Here is a 13,736-nt window from a genome sequence, read left to right on the forward strand (position 1 = left end):
CCATAGGAGGAATGCAGCACCCTCAGCTTTGGACCCCTGGCACTCTCCCCCCTGGGTGCTGGTGTGTGGGGAGGAAAGCAGCAGCTCTTACCTTCTGTCCTGCAGTCACACCTTGGGAGCTGGCTCTTGCGCAGAGAGGAGGGAGGGAGAAGGCAGAGGAAGGGGGGAAACTTGGGAGTTTCCCACAATGCACCTCTGCAGACTGCATGAAGATGGAGAGCAAGGCGGGGGGGACACACAGCGCTCCAATCCGGAGGGAAGGGCTGGGATTTGGGGGGGGACAGGATGCCAAGGGGGGGTGGCTGGGGCTGGCCAGTTGCATCTGCACATCCCCTGTGATCTGGGGCTGAGCTGTGGTTTGCTGGCTCTGCAGTTCAGGGCTGTCCCTGCAGCACTGGTCCGTGCCTGCATCCCTCACTGACTCCTCTAAACACTGCCTGGGTTTGCAGTGAATACAAGTCAGGGGGATGCAATGGGGGAAATGGGAAGGGTAAAGCCTGATAAATTGAGATACTCATGTGGGGACAAGAGAAAACAGGAATATGAGGCTCCCCCCAGCAATATAAGGGATTTCCAAGTATGACAGTGCCCCAACAGTGAGTAGAAGGGTGACAATCCATCTTCCCAAGGAGCAGCACGTTGGCTAACAGCAGACAGCCCTCCCTGTCACAGTCTCAGCTCCTTCAGCCAGGCCAGGTCTCAAATCCATATCACTCGGGTCAAATCTTGCTCATACCCCAAACTGCAGCCAGGTCCTGGGACTGTCTAGAGCTCTTTTAGCCCTGATTTCATGAGCAAACCAGGCTCTGTGATGCTTGTCAATACAGTTACTTGGGACCCACTGACCAGCTTCATGCTCTTTGATAGAAAGCAGAGACATTTTAAGGTGGTTATACCCAGAAATCCATGAGAAACCAACTCTGTGAGCCCAGCTGCTTGCAGAATAACTCACTCAGTCTTGCAATACCTAAAGAGGCTACAAGAAACCTGGAGAGGGCTTTGGACAAAGGCCTGTAGGGGCAAGACAAGGGGAATGGCTTGAACCTGCCAGAGGGGAGACCGAGATGAGCTCTGAGGCAGAAGCTCTTCCCTGTGAGGGTGCTGAGGCGCTGGCACAGGGTGCCCAGAGAAGCTGTGGCTGCCCCATCCCTGGCAGTGTTCAAGGCCAGGTTGGACACAGGGGCTTGGAGCAACCTGCTCTAGTGGAAGGTGTCCCTGCCTGTGGCAGGGGGCTGGAACTCGATGATCAGTGTTTTCTGCCCATAAGAGCCAAGCCCGGGCACATCTCAGCTGTGCCAACGTGCTTAGAAACACTCAGGCTGCTTAAACCCCTCTGCAAGTTAAAAACCTGCTTGAAGGAAGCTGCAGAAACAAAGGGGCCGAATGCCAGGACCCAGCTCTCCTGGGAACGATGCAGCTCTCAGCATTGCTCAGAGCAGGGATGCACAAGGTGATCTTGATGCAGTCCTTGGCTCCAGAGCCTGTTTGGCTCAGAGGAGCTGGCACGAGTAGGATTAGCTGTGGCTGATGCTGATGTCCCTTCTGCTGCCTGTCTGGTCCCACACCGGCAGCACCAGCTCTCCCCACTGCTTTAGGGACTTGTGCCAGGCACAGCCAAGACCATTCAGTGGCTGCTTCTCCTTCCTAACACCCTCCAAACCTGCTGAGAGCAGCAGAGAGGGGCTTATTTCTGCAAAGCTTGTGTAAATCTGGTATTTAACACAGGAGAAACCTCCAAATTGCTGCTCCCAGGACTCATAAACCCCTTTTGCCATTTCTGCATCAGGCAGAAACACTCTTGGCCTCTGCACCTCCCCTCAACACAGCAGGAAGATGGGGAAGTGGAAATTGGCAGCTCCAGTGCCCAGAGCCTGGATGTGCTGAAGCTGGGGGGGTCTGGCTGTGTTTTCCTATGTTCATATGTGCTACCTCTGCTTTAGCGGATAGCCCCACATGATGCACTCACAGCCTCAGGCTCATGGAATTTACCTTCTATGCCGCAGATTCTGAGTTTTAGAAGCATTTTTACTGGTGTAGACAAAAGCGAAACAGAGGAAATGAGCTGTAAAACCAATGACTTCTCCCTGCCCACTGCAGAGAGAAGGGGCAGTGCGAAAGCAGCAACAGAGCCAGGCAGCACCCAGAAATCCCCTGGTACTGAGCACACGATGGGTCCCCTGCAGCAAGTGGGTCACATTCCCCTAACACAGCACAGGGGCAGCAAGCAGCAGCTCAGACAGGGACACGGCAAGGTGAAAGCAGCTTCTCCATGCTCAAATGGAGAGGGGAGAACTGGTGGTGTTCTCCTCCTCCCTCTGAGCTCACAGGTACCCCAGGATGGGTTAGAGCAGGGATGATACAGGCCTGGCCCTGGGGAGCCCCCTGCAAGCCCTGCTGCTGGTGGGGCTGCATGGCAGCAGCATCCTGGGGAAGGAACACGCTGTGCCCTGTGCTTCCAGAGAGGAACAGTTGTTCCCACATGCAGCCGATTGCCACAGAGCAGCACCATCTGCAAGCGGCTGCCAAGATGCTGCCAATAAGAAGTGCATTTTAACTCCTCCTTCAACTTCCAACGTGCCTTAAAACATCCTTTCCCAGCGTTCCTCAAGGGAACTTTGCTAAACACAAGCCCTGAAGCATTTTCTTTCCCTTACACCTGGATGAAAGCTGCAGCCTCAGCTGCAAAATCCCCACAGTCCCAGTTCCCCACTCCCTGCCTCTGCCACAGGATGGGTTATAGAATCATGAAATGGTTTGGGTTGGAAGGGACCTTAAAGCTCCTCCAGTTCCAAGCTGGATATGGGGCTGCGTTGAGAAGGAGACCTTATGGGGATTTCAGGCAGCACCTTCAGCACAGCCCCATAATCCTCCCCACCAGGGTATCCCCATGGACCGGGGAACCCTGCCCCAAGTCCCCTCCTGGTTACAGACCCCAGGATGAGTTTTGGGTGTTCTGCTTTTCCTGTGCCCGGTGCTGTGTTCAGGTGACACCCGGTGATGGCAAAGGAGGAGCCGGCGTTACCCGTCCTCTTGCGAGCGCTGCAGGGTCTCACCCTTAAAGACTTCCAGGAGTTCAAGACAAAGTTATCGGAGGTTCACGTGGAAGGAGGATGGAACATCCCCAAGGATACACTGGCAACAGCTGCCCACCCATGTGCATTGCTCAGCTGCATGGGAGAGAACTACAGCAAGGACACTGCAATGGACGTAGCAATTGGGGTGTTCAAAGAGATGAACCTGAGAGACCTCGCTGAGGAGCTGCTGGATGAGATGGTGAAAGGTAAGAAACCAGTGTTCATCTTCAGCCATAGAGCCATGAAATGGTTTGGGTTGGAAGGGGCCTTAAAGCTCCTCCAGCTCCAACCCCCTGCCACGGGCAGGGACACCTTCCACTAGAGCAGGTTGCTCCAAGCCCCTGTGTCCAACCTGGCCTTGAACACTGCCAGGGATGGGGCAGCCACAGCTTCTCTGGGCACCCTGTGCCAGCGCCTCAGCACCCTCACAGGGAAGAGCTTCTGCCTCAGAGCTCATCTCAATCTCCCCTCTGGCAGGTTAAAGCCATTCCCCTTGTCCTGTCCCTACAGGCCCTTGTCCAAAGCCCCTCTCCAGGTTTCCTGGAGCCCCTTTAGGCACTGGAAGCTGTTATCCTGCTTTTCTTTGTCTTTTTCCCTTTGAGTGAGCCTGGTAACCCTTTGGAGCTGGAGGCATCTCCAGGAGCACAGGGACAGTGCCTTTGTCCCCAGGGGCACAAGCAGAGGGGGACAGAGGCTGTAGGTGGCCCCAGGCAATTGCGTTTGCTCCCAGGGTGGATGAGGATTGGAGGGTGCTTAGAACAGGGGTTGAAGGATCAGGATGATGGGGAGAATGACCCCCAAATGGCTAGAAGCCTTAAATTCTGGCAGACAATGTTCTTATTGCCTCTGCCAGACTTAGCAAAGCCCTGAGCTTTGAAACAACCATCCCACTGGTGTGCCAGGAGCATGGTTGGGATGGTTAGGAGCTCCTTGGGCATCTGGTCATGCTTGGGACTGATTCTGCTCCTCGCTGGCACAGAGCACAAGCAGAAATACAAGGAACATGTTATCCAGGGGTTCCTCCGGTACAAAGAAGTGAACTCGTGTCCTGGGGAGAACCTGTCCATCAGGAGCCACTACACCACTCTGACCATCGCCAGGAAGCCTCGGAGCAAGCATGAAGCTGTGGACATCACCCGTGGATGCGCTGACACCAGCAATGGGCCCGCCAACGTCACTGTCACCACACAGACACTGTTTAACCCCGATGAAGATGGGCACATGCCACAGGTCGTGGTGCTGGTGGGAGCCCCAGGGATGGGGAAGACGATGACGGTGAGGAAGGTGATGGTGGAGTGGGTGGAAGGGACCATCTACACACAGTTTGACTACATCTTCTGCATAGACTGCAAAGACATCGCCCTTCCCAAGGAGGCGAGCGTGGCAGACCTGGTTTCCAAGTGCTGCCCTCACAGGAGAGTGCCGGTTGGGAAGATCCTGGAGGACCAGAAGAAGATCCTGTTCATTCTTGATGGCTTTGAGGCCCTGGGTTTTGCCTTGGTTCAGCCTGAAGATGAGCTGAGCTCTGACCCCAGGGCAGTGAAGCCGCTGGAAACCACCCTGATGAGCTTGATGAAGAAGACTCTTCTCCCAGACTCCTCTTTGCTCATCACCACGAGGCCGACAGCTCTTCAGAGCCTGGGGCAGTGCCTGGAGGGGGAGAGTTACATGGAAATAGTGGGATTTTCCGGAGCCATGAGGGAGGAATATTTCCACAGATACTTTGGGAATGACCACAAAGCGGACGTGGCCTTTGGGTTTGCCAGAGCCAACGAGATCCTCTACAGCTTGTGTGTCATCCCCATCATGAGCTGGACCGTCTGCACCATCCTGAAACAAGAGCTTCACCAGGAAAGAAACCTCATGGAGTGCTCTAAAGCCACCACGTGGATGGGTGTGTGTTACCTCTCCTGGTTAGTGAAGCGCAGAGGCAGGGACAACCCACAGGGCCTCCAGCGGTTCCTACTCAAGCTTTGCTCCTTGGCTGCTGATGGCATCTGGAAGCACAAGGTCCTCTTTGAGGAGAAGGAAATCAAGGACTGTGCCTTGGACCAGCCAGACCTTCTGCCCCTCTTCCTCCATGAGAAGATCCCAAGGAAAGGTGTGGACCATGGGAACATCTACAGCTTCACCCACCTGCACCTCCAGGAGTTCTTTGCAGCAATGTTTTACGTTCTGGAGGATGATGGGGAGATGGTTGGTGGCTCGGGGGCTATCACACAGGACATAAATGTGTTATTAGAAAGCTATAGCGAGTCCAGGGAGGATTTGAACCTAACAGTGAGGTTCCTGTTTGGTTTGGTGAGCCAGGAATCCATCGAGTACATGGACAACATCATCGGGTGCAGAACTTCCCCACGAGCCAAGGAAGACCTGCTGAAGTGGCTTCAGGGGAGGCACAAAGGCATCTGTCAGCCCGGCCAAGGGATGAAGGTTTCCCAGTTGGACACGTTCCACTTTTTGTTTGAGATGAATGAGAAAAGCTTCACACAAAGAGCATTGGGTGGTGTCACTGACATGGACCTGCAGGACATGAAGCTGAGCCTGTACGACCAGATGGCTCTTTCCTTCTGCATCAGGCAGTGGCCTGGGCTCTGCTCTGTCACCCTCCGGGGATGCTCCTTCCACCAGCAGCACCCTGGGGAGGAGGTGGCGGCGTCAGGGCCTCGGTGAGTACTGCTCTAAAGACCCAAAATCACAGAGATTCCTCCTTTTCCACCCCAAAGGATGGTTTGAAAGGCATTTGAGCTCCTTCCACCCAAACACCACCTTGTCCTTTCCTTGGGGTTTAGTTCCTCCCACCAAAGCTTGTTCTTTCATAGAATAGCTTGGGCTGGAAGGGACCTTCAAAGCTCATCTAGTCCAACCCCCCTGCAGTAAGCAGGGACAACTTCACCTAGACCACCTTGTCCAGAACCATATCCAGCCTGGCCTGGAATGTCCCCCGGGATGGTGCATCCACCACCGTTCTTTCCCTGGGGTTTAGTTCCTCAGCAGAGGATTTTACTTACTCTTGGAGAGAATCATGGGAGAACAAGGATCACACCGGCTCCTCCCTTGGCTGCATGTGGTGGGAACGATAGAGATGGAGCATCTTGGCTCAACTTCCCCGGCCTGAACAAAACCATCTGTGCCCAGGGGCTGGTCTGGCTTCAAATCCCCCTCCTTGCATGCAAAGGGTAGATCCCTGGTGATGAAATTAAGTGCACCACGAGCTCTAGTCATGATCCTTTGCACCTCCAAAACCATGGAGGTCCCTCCTGAGACCTCCCATGAGCTGGCAGCAAGCACCGCTGTGCCTGTGCTAAAGCCAGGAGCTCCTGGTGAAGGCCACCCATGCCCCATGGCTCTGTCCCCTGCAGCTCTGGTCCCTCGGATGCTGGAGGACATCCCAGTCCCCTCGCTGAGCAGCAGCACGAGCAGCTGCGTTCCCCCATCGACGTGCTCTGCCAGGCCCTGCGGCACCCGGTCAGTGACCTGCGGGTGCTCCGGTAAGAGACGGAGCTGTGGCCATGGTGGTGCTGCCAGCACGGGGCAGGTGGGTGCTGGAGGGGAGAGGATGGGTGCTGCTCCAGATGGAAAAGATAGAGCTGTGTGGGGCCAGGACAGGGGGGTGAGGCCAGGCCTTCATTGGCCATGGGCGGGGTGATCCCTCCATGCTGATTAGCTGGGGAGTGAGAGGGTGGGGTCCCTCCAATCTGATTGGCCCCACAAGGAGGGGGTGAGGTCCCTCATGCTAATTGGCTGTCCTAAGGGTGAATGTGTTCCCTCCATGCTGATTGGCCCATGAGGCTCACTCTCTCCCTCCCTGCTATGGTCCCATGAGGCTGATTGGCTGGGGGTTGTGTGGGAGGTTGGGGTCCCTCCATGCTAATTGGCTGGTGAGGTGGGTTGGTGTGTTCCTTTGAAGCTGGTTTGCCATGCGGCAGGTGGGCAAGGTCCCTTGATGGTGATTGGCTGGTGGAGTGGGTTGGTGTGTTCCCCCCATGCTGATTGGCCGGTGGCTGGTGGGGGGCTGTGCTGAGCCCCTCTGTTCTCTGTGCTGTCCCGCAGGCTGCAGTGGTGCCGGCTGCCGGAGAGCTGCTGCGCGGCGCTGGCGGCGCTGCTGGCCCGACACCGCAGCCTGGCGCGGCTGGAGCTGGGGGACACCGCGCTGGGGGACGGCGGCGTGCGCCTGCTCTGCCAGGGGCTGCGGCAGCCCGGCTGCTGCCTGCGCGTCCTGCGGTAAGAGCCCCGGCAGCCCGGGTGTCCCTGAGCATACCCCTGGTACCCTTAGCATCTCCTCGGCATTCCCAGGCAACCCTGAGCAACCCCCTGGCACCCCATGGGCATCCCCAGGACCCACCTGGCACCTCCCAGCATCCCTGGCCATACCCCCAGCATCCCATGGGCATCCCTGAGCATCGCCGCAGCATCCCACAGGCATCTCCGAGGCGGCCAAACCCACAGGGTGCAGGGGAGCACTGGGATGGTACACAAAAGGGTTCCTCTGGGCATCATCCCTCTGTCCCACTCTCCCAGGGCAGTGGCACCGGGTTGGGGACCATCACTATGGTGGGGTGGCACTGGGGCCCCTTGGGCTGGCTCTGAGGGTGTTTCCCGGCAGGTTGCGATATTCCCGTCTGACCAGTGCCTGCTGCAAGGACCTGGCCGCTGCGCTGAGCACCAGCCCCTGCCTGGAGGAGCTGGATTTGTCATTCAGCGAGGGGCTGCGGGACGCTGGTGTGCAGCTGCTGTGCGAGGGGCTCCAGCACCATTGCTGCCGGCTGCAGACGCTGCGGTAAGAGGCTCCCCCCTTCTCAACCGGAGCAGCTCAGCCGGAACAACCCCACATCCCTGTTTCCTGCATCCCGCAGGCTGGGGAGCTGCCGGCTGACGGGCGCCTGCTGCCGAGCGCTGGCTGTGGGGACCCCTCACCTCATCTGCCTGGACCTGAGCGACAACGAGCTGGGAGCTGATGGTATCCTGCAGCTCTGCCGGCAGCTCCGGCACCCTGCCTGCCCGCTGCGCGCCCTGGGGTGAGGAGCTGGGTGTCCCCCTTCCATCCTATGCCAGCAGCGCAGGGTCAGTGCTGCGGGACAGGGAGGGGGATGGAACCATGGAATGGTTTGGGTTCAAAGGGACCTTAAAACTCATCCAACCCCCTGCCACGGGCAGGGACACCTTCCACTAGAGCAGGTTGCTCCAAGCCCCTGTGTCCAACCTGGCCTTGAACACTGCCAGGGATGGGGTAGCCACAGCTTCTCTGGGCACCCTGTGCCAGCACCTCAGCACCCTCACAGGGAAGAGCTTCTGCCTCAGAGCTCACCTCAATCTCCCCTCTGGCAGGTTAAAGCCATTCCCCTTTTCCTGTCCCTACAGGCCCTTGTCCAAAGCCTCTCTCCAGGTTTGCTGTAGCCCCTTTAGGCACTGGAGCTGCTCTGAGGTCTCCCTGAGCACCCCACCAGGCAGAGGGTGATCCCACAGCTCTTCTTTCCCTCCTCTATTAAAGGCTGAGCACGGCCGGGTTGCCCGAGGACGTGCTGCAGGAGCTGGCTGCACTCCGGGCACTGAAGCCCGGCCTGAAGGTCGGGTACCTCCTGGAGCAGGACACGCCGCAGACGGGGGCCATGGCCCGGCTGCCCTTCCACCGCGGGGTGCTGCCGGGCAGGAGGGTGCCCCCCTCCCTCAGGAGAGGTCCCCTCCTCTAGGAGAGTCCTTGGTGCAACTGGAGCCGTTCCCAGCCCTGTGCTTGGTGCTGCTGACGTGGGGGAACCCTCCCTGGGTTTGAGCCTGCCCCATGCATGGGGGTACAGGGGAGGAGGTCCTGCCCGCATCCTGCATCTGCTGGAATCCAGGCAGAACCAGTCCAAATCCTTCCCTCTCCCATTTCCCCATGTATGGGCAATAGATCTATAGAGATCTATATCAATCCCCATCTATTGGTGGCAATAGATATGTTGCTGTTGGCTGATGCCAAATAAAGGCGATGGGACCAGCCCCAGGAATCACCCTCTGCTTTCCCCTGTCGCCACCATGCACAGGGACCTGTCTGTGGGTCCAGCTCCTGCCCCACATCCCCAAGGATGTCCCCAGGAGCGAGGTGCCAGGCTGGAAGTGAGTCTCCAGCCAGATTTGGGGGTTTAATAGAGAAAAACATAGACATTCACAGTGAAACTAAACCCAAATCCCTGCAGCGCTGCTGGCAGAGGGACACCGGAGCTGCTGTGCTGTGGTCCTGGGCAGGGAGAGGTGACCTCTGTGGCCAGGGCCACCCCTTCTTGGGGACCGAGCCCCACCACCCGCACTCATTTCCTCAGGGCCTCGTGTGGTGTGGCCAGAGCATCCTCACAGCAGTGTGCCCAAGGTGCCAACATCAGCATCATCGTAGCCTGTGTCCCCTGGGGGCAGCTCCGGGGGGTCCCCTGTGTCTCCTGGCGGGGGACAGCTCCCACCTTGGGGACAGCAGAGGCCGGTGCCTTAGTGGGAGCTGCTAAGACCCATCTGGGGTCTTGCTGCATCCCCCATGGATTTGCTGCTGCTGCCCCCGGCCACCATAGCCAAGAACCCCCCGAGGTGGCTCTCCAGGGGACAGGGACACTTACCTGCATGTGCCCCCCCTTCGGGGGTGTCTCCAGCACTGGGGGACTCCTCTGGCACGGCCTCAGCATCATCGTAGCCATCGGGGGGTCCGTCCTCGGGCAGGGCAGGGGGATCTGGGGCAGGGATGGGGAGTGGATGGAGATGACCCAGAGGCCGTGGCAGGGGTCTGGCTGTGTCACCCCTCTCTGGCCGTGCCCAGTGCCTCTGTCCTGGTGGCACTGGGGCTGCTCAGCCAGAGCCACAGCTGAGCTGGGCTCATCCAGACAAGGGGACCCCGTGTTCCCTTCGCTCCCCAGCGCCAGGAGGGCCCCCACTGAGCTCCTGTCCCCATGTCCCTACCTGGGGCTGCCTTGGGGTCACTCTCCTCCACATCCTCTGCAGTGTAATAGGGCAGCTTCGTCTCTGACCCCTCCGTTGGGGAGCCTGGAGGGGAGAGGACACAGTGGGACAGGGAACATCAACGCACCATGGGATGAGCCAGAGCCACACCACCACGACCCGGTGCTGTGGTGGGGCCATGGGGCAGAGCAACCCCAGGATGGGGACACCTGCACCGACCTGGGCGGCTGGGCACCTTCTGGTACACGGGCATCACGGTGTAGTCCAGCTCCTCATAGACAGCATCCACGGCTTTGCCAGGGCCTGGAATAACATCAGCGCTCACCAGGGGCCATGGGCAGCACCGCGGTCAGGCCTTGCCCATCCTCTGAGCCACCCCATGGTGGGGAGCCCCGGGACACACCTTCTCGCCCAGCCCGGGCACGGTACATCTGCACAGCCAGGACACCCAGCGCCAGGCACAGCAGCACCCCCAGCACCACGCACAGGACCGTTGGCACCGGCACGGTGGCTGCCACCGGGGTGGCGGCACTGGGGACATCTGCGGGGACACAGGACCAGGTAGCGTGAGGAGACGGACCCCGTCCAGCCCGGCACAGGGGTCAACAGCAGAGCTACCTGTGCATGTGTCACCATCCAGGCACAGGCTCCCTGGGGACGGGGTGGCCGTCACATCATCGCCGGCCTCAATGCAAACCACATGGGCATCCCCACCGGGGCCACACTCCTGTAGGTGCCAGGGAGCCGAGGGGCAGCGCCACAGCGAGCGCGCCCCGTCCTCGCAGCGCACCCAGGCCAGCCAGGCGGGGGCCGGGCGCGGGGCAGGGACAGCCCCCAGGCTCCCCCCGTCCCCGCAGCCCAGCTGCCGGCAGGCGGCGGCGGCCGTGGCCGGGCTGGTGCCGGCGGCGCACACGCGGCCCCACGTCCCGTTGTACAAGAGCTCCAAGTGCCCGCTGCAGCGGCCGCTGCCGCCAGCCAGCCGCAGGGAGAGCTGCGCTGCAGGGGACAATGGGGGGGTCACAGCACGGCTCTGCATGTCTGTGTCCCCGGTCCCAATCGGGGGGGCACGGCACTGACCTGAGCACACGGCGCCGGCCCCGCCGCCGCGCCGGCAGCCGCGCTGCCCCGGGGCCGGGCAATCCCAAAGGGACAGCTCGGAGCCGGCGCAGCCACCGGCACCCGGCCATGGTGCTGCCACGCCGGGGCCGAAGCGAGCGGAGCCGGGCGCATCCAGCGCTGTCCCACAGCCCAGCTGCCGGCACACGACGGTGGCGTCCACGATGTCCCATGTGTCCTGGCACACGGTGCTCCAAGTGCCATTGAGGTAGAGCTCCACGCGGCCGGCGCAGCGCCCGGGGCCACCCGCCAGCCTCAGCCGCCGGCTGCCTGTGGGACACGGAGGGGATGCAATGGGGCTGCTGTTTGGGGTGCCGGCACCCCCGGGCCTTCCCGGGCCACTCACCGGAGCACACAACAGCCAACGCCTCGGGAATGCTGGTTGGAACAACGGCCATCGCTGAGACGTTGCATTGGGACAGGTTGTCCTCGGTGCCGGCACACTGCACCTCCTGCAGCCGCATGGCGCTGGAGCCCGGCACTGTGTAGACCCCCTCCAGCTCACCACAGCCCAGCTCCCGGCACACCACGGTGGCCACACGGCTGTCCCACAGCCCCGTGGACACACCGGCCCAGGTGCCAGGGCTCGTGGTGACCTCCAGCCGCCCGTCGCACCGGCTCTGCCCCTCCACCAGCCGCAGCGGCTCAGCAGCGCCTGCAAGATTGACCAGAGAAGCTGTGGCTGCCCCATCCCTGGCAGTGTTCGAGGCCACGTTGGACACGGGGGCTTGGAGCAACCTGCTCTAGTGGGAGGTGTCCCTGCCTGTGGCTGGGGTTGGAGCTGGAGGAGCTTTAAGGTCCCTTCAAACCAAAGCACTTTGTGATCCTATGATAAAGGACTGGTGGTGCCATGGGGCTGCAGCACCCATGCAGGGTCCTGGGGGGATGCTGGGCCCCAGCTCAGCCCTCCCCTCACCCCAAATGACCCTGCATCCTCCATTCCCCATTTTGAGGGTGTCCCCACAGCCCCTTAATGCTCTTCCCATGGCTTCCATACACACCTGAGCAGCTGACCGCAGCAGCGTGGCCGGGGGGGCACGCTGGCTCCCCCAGCACCGCCACGGGGCACTCACTGGGGTGCTGCTCGCTCCCACTGCAATCAAAGGCATCCACCCACAGGGTCCCATTCCCGCTGCCGAAGGAGCCTCCCGGGAGCACGGTGGTGGCGGGGCCGCAGCCGAGGTGGTGACAGAGGACATGGGCATTGGGCAGGTCCCAGCCGGTGGCACAGAGGGACCCCCACGTCCCCCCTGCCATCACCTCCACGCGCCCGGCGCAGCGCGAGCTGTGGTTCACCAGCCGGAACCCGGTGTAGGCTGTGGCAGAAAGGGCGTTGGGGGGTGACAATGGTGCGAGGGGATCCCCAACGCCCCCGGTGTTCCAAGCGCTTACAGGAGCAGATGATGCTGGCGTGGCTGGTGCAGCCCCGGCTGCGTGCTGCCCGCCGGCTGCAGGCGCTGAGGAGATGCTCGGTGCCGGTGCACTCGAACCCCACGTCCCATTGAGGCTCCGCTCCTGCCTCGAACAGCCCGGTCCCGTGCACAGCCAGCACCGTGCCACAGCCCAGCTCCCGGCAGATGACCTGGGCAGCGTTCATGTCCACGGCGTCCTCACAGACACCGACCCAGGCTCGGCGCTGCCGCACCTCCAGCCGCCCGCTGCAGGTGCCATCGCCGCCAACCAGCCGGGTGAACCCTGCGGAGGGAGGCAGCGGGGCAGTGGTGAGGGGTCACAGCAGCCCTGAGCAGAAGGACTTGGGGTGTTGGGTGAGGAGGAGCTGCCCATGACCCAGCTTCAGTGTGTGCTTGAGCCCAGAACCCCACCATGTGCTGGGCTGCACCCCCAGAGCGTGAGCAGCAGGACAAGGGAAGGGATTCTCCCCCTCTGCTCTGCTCTTGTCAGGCCCCACTTGCAGCACTGTGTGCAGTTCTGCTGTCCCCAACAGCAGGGCATAGAGCTGCAGGAGCAAGACCAGAGAAGGCCATGAGGATGCTCAGGGGCTGGAGCGGCTCCCGTACAGAAACAGGCTGAGAACATTGGGGCTGTTCAGCCTGGAGAAGAGAAGCTGCGTGGAGACCTCAGAGCACCTTCCAGTGTCTGAAGGGGGCTACATGGATGCTGGAGAGGGACCTTCATCAGGGACTGCAGCAATAGGACAAGGGGTGATGGGTTCAAACTGAAACAGGGCAAGTTCAGGTTAGATATAAGGAAAAAGTTCTTCCCTGTGAGGGCGCTGAGGCGCTGGCACAGGATGCCCAGAGAAGCTGTGGCTGCCCCATCCCTGGCAGTGTTCAAGGCCAGGTTGGACACAGGGGCTTGGAGCAACCTGCTCTAGTGGAAGGTGTCCCTGCCCGTGGCAGGGGTTGGAACTGGAGGAGCTTTAAGGTCCCTTCCAACATGAACCACTCTGGGATTCTATGATGTGCTATTACCAGCACTCAGCTCCTACCTTGGCAGACGACACCAGTGTCGAAGTCATGGATGCCGCTGTAGGGTCCCCAGCCCCTCACCTCGCAGTCCCAAAGCACTTCCTCGTCGCCGCGGCAGTTCACCAGCACCAGGCTGACGAGGCTGTCATTCTGGCCCAAGCGGCTGCTGCCGATGTAGGCTCTGGTGGCCGAGCCG

At 60.5% G+C, this 13,736-nt stretch overlaps 3 protein-coding genes across 4 annotated transcripts in view; 1 reads left to right on the plus strand and 2 right to left on the minus strand.

Moving 5' to 3' along the window:
* Positions 1-195, minus strand: part of CEND1 (cell cycle exit and neuronal differentiation 1) — a 21,696-nt gene extending 21,501 nt beyond the window's left edge. Inside the window, exon 1 of the mRNA XM_030483726.1 lies at positions 92-195. The gene's annotated coding sequence lies outside the window, so the exon portion shown is untranslated. The remainder of the gene's footprint in view (positions 1-91) is intronic.
* The window catches only part of LOC115606942 (NACHT, LRR and PYD domains-containing protein 3-like), a 9,522-nt gene extending 469 nt beyond the window's left edge, over positions 1-9,053 (plus strand). The window contains exons 2-8 of one of the 2 annotated variants that reach the window (XM_030483597.1): positions 2,985-3,280; positions 4,054-5,743; positions 6,437-6,565; positions 7,128-7,298; positions 7,681-7,854; positions 7,931-8,092; positions 8,566-9,053. In XM_030483597.1, coding sequence (XP_030339457.1) covers positions 2,998-3,280; positions 4,054-5,743; positions 6,437-6,565; positions 7,128-7,298; positions 7,681-7,854; positions 7,931-8,092; positions 8,566-8,764 — 2,808 coding nt within the window. In that variant the 5' untranslated portion in view covers positions 2,985-2,997 and the 3' untranslated portion in view covers positions 8,765-9,053. The remainder of the gene's footprint in view (positions 1-2,984; positions 3,281-4,053; positions 5,744-6,436; positions 6,566-7,127; positions 7,299-7,680; positions 7,855-7,930; positions 8,093-8,565) is intronic. The other variant, XM_030483599.1, reaches the window with a different exon arrangement.
* Positions 9,054-9,171: 118 nt separating this feature from the next.
* The window catches only part of LOC115607718 (scavenger receptor cysteine-rich type 1 protein M130-like), a 35,105-nt gene continuing 30,540 nt past the window's right edge, over positions 9,172-13,736 (minus strand). Inside the window, exons 4-13 of the mRNA XM_030485327.1 lie at positions 13,561-13,721; positions 12,504-12,806; positions 12,113-12,427; positions 11,458-11,766; positions 10,614-11,381; positions 10,399-10,536; positions 10,215-10,298; positions 9,996-10,079; positions 9,659-9,769; positions 9,172-9,508 (exon numbers count right to left, since the gene is read on the minus strand). Coding sequence (XP_030341187.1) covers positions 9,402-9,508; positions 9,659-9,769; positions 9,996-10,079; positions 10,215-10,298; positions 10,399-10,536; positions 10,614-11,381; positions 11,458-11,766; positions 12,113-12,427; positions 12,504-12,806; positions 13,561-13,721 — 2,380 coding nt within the window. The 3' untranslated portion in view covers positions 9,172-9,401. The remainder of the gene's footprint in view (positions 9,509-9,658; positions 9,770-9,995; positions 10,080-10,214; positions 10,299-10,398; positions 10,537-10,613; positions 11,382-11,457; positions 11,767-12,112; positions 12,428-12,503; positions 12,807-13,560; positions 13,722-13,736) is intronic.

The sequence above is a fragment of the Strigops habroptila genome, chromosome 4, assembly GCF_004027225.2.
Source record: "Strigops habroptila isolate Jane chromosome 4, bStrHab1.2.pri, whole genome shotgun sequence".
Classification (NCBI taxonomy): Eukaryota; Metazoa; Chordata; class Aves; order Psittaciformes; family Psittacidae; genus Strigops; species Strigops habroptila.